Source organism: Echiichthys vipera (assembly GCF_963691815.1).
Source record: "Echiichthys vipera genome assembly, chromosome: 4".
Taxonomy (NCBI): domain Eukaryota; kingdom Metazoa; phylum Chordata; class Actinopteri; order Perciformes; family Trachinidae; genus Echiichthys; species Echiichthys vipera.
This window is the reverse complement of record NC_139829.1, coordinates 3219498-3227131: the sequence shown is the minus strand read 5'-3', so window position 1 is coordinate 3227131 and position 7634 is coordinate 3219498. Positions and strand designations below refer to the sequence as shown.

General features: G+C 44.0%; 1 protein-coding gene across 1 annotated transcript; it reads left to right on the top strand.

Moving 5' to 3' along the window:
- The first annotated feature begins 58 nt into the window (after positions 1–58).
- Positions 59–4916, top strand: ak6 (adenylate kinase 6). The gene is made up of 6 exons (XM_083912997.1): positions 59–156; positions 236–311; positions 698–790; positions 2915–2973; positions 3710–3855; positions 4674–4916. The coding sequence occupies exons 2-6, from the start codon at positions 275–277 to the stop codon at positions 4861–4863; spliced, it is 525 nt and encodes a 174-aa protein (XP_083769123.1). The 5' UTR covers positions 59–156; positions 236–274; the 3' UTR covers positions 4864–4916.
- Positions 4917–7634: the final 2718 nt, after the last annotated feature.

The window sequence follows — 7634 nt, the reverse complement described above, 5'->3', positions numbered from 1 at the left end:
CGGGGATTCCAAGTGCCGCAAACCGACTGCTCATTGCCGTAAAAGTGACGTGAAGCCAGCCCACTCACTGCAGTGTTGTTGGAAGTGTGCTGACATACGAGCGTGAGAGCAAACTTCTAGCCAGGACTTCCATTTCGTGAGCTTCCTCTTTTTCAGGTTTGTTTCTCGACATTTCGCTTATAGTCGAAGATATAAAGAGGGCATTAAGAGATAACAGGTGTGCTGTGTCTTTCAGGTGGACGTCATTACGACACGTGTTGGCTGCTAGCAAGCTATGAAGATGAAGAAGCGACCCAACATCCTGCTAACAGGTGATAGAAACGGCTGTTGCATTCAAGTCAGTTGCACTCATCATCAGGACATAGCAGGTGTAAGCTTTGGGATGTGAGCGCGCAGGTTTGTGGATTTTTCGATTAGCATCACGACCATCGTGAGCTAATGAAGAGAGCGCCACATTTCTAAACATGGATGAGTGAATGATTAGCTGGCAGGCAGATCGATGACGTTGTAACACTAGTGCTGTTCTACGACCCTACTAAACAACTGCTCAACATCATACATATTCAATAAATTAGAGCAGAACAGAGCTCACTACATGAGATGATGTCGTATGTATTACTTCACCTTGTAAAAGAGGGCAACACTGAATGGATACGTTCTTGAAAGGCGTCTTGAATGTTAATCCTCTGTCCCACAGGAACCCCTGGTGTTGGAAAGACCACCTTAGGAAAGGAGCTGGCCCAGCAGACAGGGCTCTCCTATGTCAACATAGGAGTCCTGGCCCAGGAAGGTAAACGCTTTAGAAACACACTATTAATTAGCCTGTTCCTCGTGGGCTGTTGTGCCTTTATTCTAATGTTCCTGCCTGTAAAGCTATGGTGTACATTCTGGAAATCAGTTGGGCCTCAGAGACAGATTTGACAGATTCAAAAGAAAAAAAAGCCCCCCAACCAAACCCCTCCCCTCAGTGTTCAACCAGCCCCCACCCCCAAAAAAACGTGGACGTTCAGTAAGAAGCCAGTATTGGCACAGACTAATGGAGGCTGTTTATGGAACATCTACCACAATAAAACTAAAAAAAAAACAAAAGGTATGCTGTCTCAGCATCTGTTTTCAGTCCCAAACCAGGGGATTGGATGGAAGGTACGAGCCAATGGGAGCCTTCCGTGACAGATGGCTCCCATTGGTTAAATTTCTATGCAGGCCTAAGGCTGATAGACTGAGGGCCCGTCCACAGAGAGACGCGTTGTCCTGTAACCGCACAACTTTAGTATTGTTATGGCCGACCATCCACACACAGCCGGCGTTATCGGAGCCTGAAAACGGTCTTTTCTGTAACCGGGTCCCAGAGTGGGAAGATTTGAAAACGCCCACCATGGTGTTGTCGTCTGGACGGTGAAACCTCAGACTTTGTTAAAGGATGGCGTCATCGCCCCACCTCCGACCTTTAACTCCGCGGCCCCACATAACAACAACAGTGCTGCTGCGTGAGAGGAGAGAGACGGACCCAGAGACTGTTTACTGAACTGGACTCTGAGCCACATGCATGGGAATGAATTAGGCCGACCACAGATTTTCTCCCTCTCACGTTCTAAGGTGTGAAAAGTCTCTAAATGTAGTGAGAAAGTGCCGCCTGTGAGGGCTTTGGGACGGGAAAGGGGCTCACAGCAGCACCCTGTGCTCATTGAGGAAAGTAACTGCAGAGTGATTGGTGCATCAGAGTCAAAAACAGCACAAAAGTTTCCACTAACTCCAGAAACGGTGGACACATTTCTCTCTAGGATGGAGGAGGATTTGGGAAGTCTCCAGATTTGTGTTTGTATTCTACATAGCGTCTCCCCGTCTCTTCTTCTCTGTTGTTGGTTTATTTTTGTGGCAGTTACAGCGCCACATCCAGGCCTGGCATGTGTACTACAGCGTTTGGAGTTGGTTTACCTGGTTTCCTGTGGACGCACATATTTCTTGAGCCGAGTCCGTTGATGGAGAGAAAAAAAAGGTCATTTTAGATTGTGTGGGAAGCTTTAAAGGGAAGATTTTGTTGCTGATACTCTTGCTGCTGCTCATGGAGGAATTGTTTGGTCTCTGTAAGTCATAAATAAACTATAGTGTGGTCTAGACATACTCTATATGTAAAGTGTCTCGAGAGATGTTTTGTTATGATTTGGCACTGTAAATAAAATTGGAAATAATTATTCCACCCTGCCTTCTGTGTGAAAGGTACAGAGGCAGGTCTGTTGCGCCTCTGAGGCAGTCACAGCCATGCCAAACTGACGTCTGTGTGAAAGGGTCAGCCAGCAGGGCGCAGTAGTCAACCCACAGGCAGGTCACGAATTGACAACGCAGCATTCAGAGTAGCATAAGTTATTAATAACTTACAGAAACATAGCGCGCAATAGTCCAGCTTCTCTTCCCCTCACTCAACCCCCACTCCATTGACACAAACACTTGCCGCGGCATTCAGCCCGTCTCGCTCCTTCTCTCATCTAACAGTTGTGCTACTATAATTTATAAAGCTGGCAGTTTGTGGGTCAGGTTAGATGGATTGACTAACTGCTCTCACACACAAGACACCGGTGCATCTTTTGCTTCTGGAATACCAGCTGCTATGTGAAATCACGCACTTAGGCGGCATTACGACACCTTTCTTTGGTCCAGTGTGAATAAACAAAAACAGCGTTGAGGCGTACCTTCATTACTGCGGAATCTCTGTGTGAAAAGGGCTAATAACAGGAAGATACACCTACAGGATGGAGCATCCTTCATTCTTTCAATCAAAACCCTTATTGGCCGTTGTCTTTGTGCTGGTCTTAGTCTTCACTCACTGAGTTCCTTTTAGACTTGGTATGCAAATAAAAGCAGTTAAATGTCAGAGACATCCAAAGGCTGTTGTAATGATCCTGATCTCTCTCCCCAGGACAACTTTACGATGGCTATGATGAAGAGTACCAGTGCCCGATTTTGGATGAGGACAGGGTGAGTTTAATGTCGCTTTCACACCTAAGCTGTTTGATCCTCATTAAACGGATCCTGGTTTATTTTTTGCGGATAGTCCCGTTGATTTTGGGTGGTGTAAAAACAAACAAGTAGGGGTGACTATTCGAGGATTCGCTCCAAGGAGCCTGATTTGACTGCCAAACTCAGTCTTATCATCGCACATTGTGGTTCTGAAACAATGGGCTCTGGGGGTGAATGTCTGATTTGACATATAGATGCTTAGTTTCTCCCAATCAACCATGATAAATAGCCTATTTGGGTATAAATATAAGCCTATTAATAAATACTGTTGCTAAAAATGTGAAAATAACTCATGTACTGCAAGTGCGTGCGTGTGTGTGTGTGCTCTTCCTTGCTGTGTCTCTCCGTGCATCCTGGTGTGAGGGAAGCATGGATGCAATTTAAGAGACTTGAAGTCTCCAAACTCCATACCTGTAGTTATTAACTCAGCTTTCTGCTAAATAAATAAATGCGTGTCGCCAAGCTGAGATAACCCTAATGACATCAGTGCGACACCATCAGGGATACTTTCTCAGACTAGGCAAAGCTCCTCCACAGATACAGAAGACATACAACTGTTTTCACAAATCCACACCATAACTAAGGAGATTGTAGGGGTAGCGCTGAACCAACGCGAAGTAAATGATCACTACAAGATTGAATTAGCTTGGTTGGATGTTAAATGTAAATATTGTGACGTATTGTGATCCTGCAGGTGGTGGATGAGCTGGATGAGAAGATGGTGGAAGGTGGTGTGATCGTTGACTATCACGGCTGCGACCTGTTCCCCGAACGCTGGTTCCACATCGTCTTTGTCCTCCGCACAGACAACTCCCAACTGTACACAAGGCTAGAGAGCAGGTAACTTCCACTTCATAAACCTAAGTGAATGTATCTGACTGTAGACCAGCTAACCATGCATGATTTCAGATTTTGGTTTAGAGCTCTGAACAGTTCAAACTTTTCGTGGGCACAAAGATCAAAAAGTGTCCAATGGTAGTCCACCCAGTTTCAGTGGCATATGTAGGTTATAGTGGTGTGTCACTGTTGGGGCTCTATTACCACTGCGGATCTACTGCTATATAACACTTAAATATGACATGCATCCTAACACACGGTTGCACATAAGTAAATAAAAATGGCCTTACCCCAGTTAAGGGAATGATGAGATTATTAAAGTTCCCCACATATACATGAAAGGGGGTTGAATGGTAAAATGATGGAGTAACTCTTCCTCTGGTACAGTAGGTGGAGCTCCACCAACAAACAGATGTTCTGAATACAGCTTTATTTTCTGGTTCACCTTTGTCAAAATCACAAGCGGGGGAAAATGGCCGACTTTTGGACAGAATTAGGATAAAAACGGGCCTTCTTGGTAGTGATGTTAGTTGCCATGGCGAAGTCCTCCCTTGGTTTAAAGCTAACGCTTTATTGTTGTTGTTTTTGAAACCATTATAATTGTTTGTCTTATTTCAAACAGTGGCCTGTCTTGGCCACGCATCTCCTCCATAGTATCAACTATCATTCAATACCAATGTTGTATACCGACAAAGTCAGTGAGACATTAAGCATGCAGCATAAGTGGGAACCGTTTTGAACCCCAGCTGTGTCTCATTAGCACAGCTGTTGCAGTCAGTCTCCCTCCTCCTGTCTGACTCTGTCCTCTGTGTGCCTGACAGGGGTTACACAGGGAAGAAGCTGCAGGACAACGTTCAGTGTGAGATCTTCCAGACCATCTACGAGGAGGCTATGGAGGCCTACAGCAAGGAGATTGTCCACCAGCTACCCAGCAACTCTCCTGAGGACTTGGAGCGCAACCTGGAGCAGATAGTTCAGTGGACTGAGCAGTGGATGAAGGACCATAACTAGAAGCCGGCAGGACTGTCGACAAAAGTTATTTGGACAATTAAAAATGAACTGTAGTCATTTTCCAATCTGCATTTATTTCCATAGATTTTTCCATCACTTAGATGGTGATATGTTTAAATTCCAATCCCTTTCTTCAGTGGCCTCTTGTACCTGCCTCTAGTTAGCAGGAAGTGCTGCTGGGCCAACTCTGTCTCAAATGGCTGATGGATGTCTTTTTCACAACGGTAACAAACCCTAGAAGACCCCTATTACCCATGACATCCTTTTGAACCTGGGTAAAAACCTAGTGTCAAGTCAAAGCACACACTTACTGCTGCAATCATGACTTCATTTTGAATAAATAAATGACCACATGAAAACAGCATTATCACCATTTCCTAGGGAGAACCACACAGTAGTTAGGGCTAAATTTGAAACCTAAACCCTTATTATACCAAATCTAATGATGACCCTTATTTACAGAGCACTTCACCCAAGTAGTTTACAACATGCCAAACATAAAACTGAAAATATGGCAGTAAGAAGTAATGAGGTAGAGGACAGAGAATTAACCAAAATAAGTAAAAGTGAAAGGAGTCTAAATCAGCTTATTGGGCCCAAAGGCACACCAATAGTTTTAACTAGTACCAATTCCGAACAACGCTGAGAGCCAGTGTAAGAATTAAGGATGAACCGGTCGACGTTTTGGGCGGATACCTTTTTGTTTTTATTTTTTTCCCTCTTGTGCCAGGGAAACAAGGAATCCTAATTATAAAAAAAATATATTAGCCACTGCAGTTGGTGACCATCTTATTTGCCATTTGTATTGCATTTTTGTATAAAAGCATGTTTGTATTCCTGTAAGATATCAAGTATTGTTAGGCTTCTGGTACTTTATGGTTTGTGAACACAAGCATTACAGCATGAGCAGTGGAGTATTCAAACTTAAAGGGCAATTCCGGCGCAAAAATCATCCCAGGGTCTATTTCGGCACTTACATTAATCAAATAAGCAATCGAGACAGGTTTTTTTTTTTTTTTTTCAACTATTAACAGTACAATCTGGGAGAGTTGCTAACAGCCGGATGTGGCTAACACTGATTAGCTCGGGGCAGTACGGTGAAGGCATTGAAATGTCTTTTTTAACCACTAACACTGCTCAAAATAACAGCAAACCTCTGCAGCAGCATGAGAAGAGTCCCTACACAGAAAAAAAGCACCAACAACTTAGTTAGTGAACCCAGAGTTTATTAAAAGAGTGTTTTAAAGACTTACCTACTGGCCCCTGTACCAGCTCCTCTCATAGTAAAGTCCATTCAAGTGGATTACCAAAGTCAATCCCAAAGGATGGAGCCCATTGATGCTTGGGATGACTTTGCGCCGGAATTCGACTTTAATGACTTCAATGTTTAAGTGTTGTGGTCTCTTGTTTACTCTCAGTCTACTCGCAGTACCGCAAAATGACAATACAGTCTTTGGTACTTAATTGGAAATAAACGTGTTTAAAAAAGATTTCAGTTGCATATATGTTCAGACCCATGTTTAGAACCACAGACAGCAATTAGAGGCTTAAATCTGTGCCCCAGCTGTCCATTCTTAGCTCATCTCTCCTGGGGGGTTTTTGGGACTCCTTTGGAAATGGCCATGCCAGTTTTAACCTCACCAAAACTTTGAAAACTTTAGAGCTTTACTTTGCTCCCTTGCTGACAAGGTAATGTGACATGTTTTGTAAGTTTTCATATGATAATTCCTTCACCTGCTACAGTGTCACACCTGTCTAAAACCCACTCCAGGCTACCCTCTAGAAAGCCCCCTGCTCAAAATGGGAGCGTACCTATGTTTCCTGCTTTGTATGTGACCTTTTTCTAAGGGTTCCATGTGTCCTGGTCCTTTTTTTCACACTCAATGACGAATTCCCCAGCAAATAGGCTTATGTAGACCCTAACACTACCCCTTAACCCTGACCCTCCCCATAACATCTAACCCTGACAAAATGCTGAATGAAATCAGCAGAGGCTTATGTGACCGGGGAACACAGGGATGACCGCCTCAGAACAATCTGCCATACCTCCAGCGATGTACGCCGAGTGATGCTAAATTAATTTGCATTAAACCAAATAACCACAAACATTGGCCTGCTGCCCAACACACCACACAGTCACCCGCAATCCTGTCATGTGGGAATCTTTTTTTTTTTTTTTTTACTTTTGTTAACAGGAATTAATAAATATTTCAAGAAAGAGCTGCTGTATTTCACCTTTTCACATAAAGACCCAAACTGCACCCTTCAAGTGCTGTATGTTAAAACAAAGGCCACTGTGACTTTTCAGTGGTGGCAGCAGCCTGGGAGTCCTGGCTCCAGGTCCTGGATCCTGTGGAAAGAAGGTGTCAGTCAGGCGTCACAGCATGAGAGCTCCTGAGGAAGGCCACACCTGCTCCACGCACTGTGACATAACACAGTAACTACTGAGCACAGCATTCAGGCTGCTCACTGTGGAAGGTATGTTCAGATAAACTCTTCTTGGTGTGGGTACATTGCACGGTACAGCTAGGAAATGGTTATAAAATCTGATTTTTTTTTTTATTTGAGAAGTTTGGAAGTGTGGTTAAAGTTCCGGTGAACAGTTCTACATATCCCAGACGTGGTTACCGTTATAGTTCTTCCTGCGTTTATAAGAAGAAGCTACTCTCCGACAGTAGCCGGGCTTTCCACTTCCAGACAAGAGGATCACCTTCTGTGGGGAAAAAAACTGCTTCCGTGACGATCTTTTCATAATAAAAGCTCTGAAAAGC

Coding starts and splice junctions, on each gene's coding strand:
- ak6 (XM_083912997.1), top strand. CDS start 275: ATGAAGATGAAGAAGCGACCCAACATCCTGCTAACAG. Junction 312..697: donor ACCCAACATCCTGCTAACAG/GTGATAGAAACG, acceptor TCTGTCCCACAG/GAACCCCTGGTGTTGGAAAG. Junction 791..2,914: donor AGGAGTCCTGGCCCAGGAAG/GTAAACGCTTTA, acceptor CTCTCTCCCCAG/GACAACTTTACGATGGCTAT.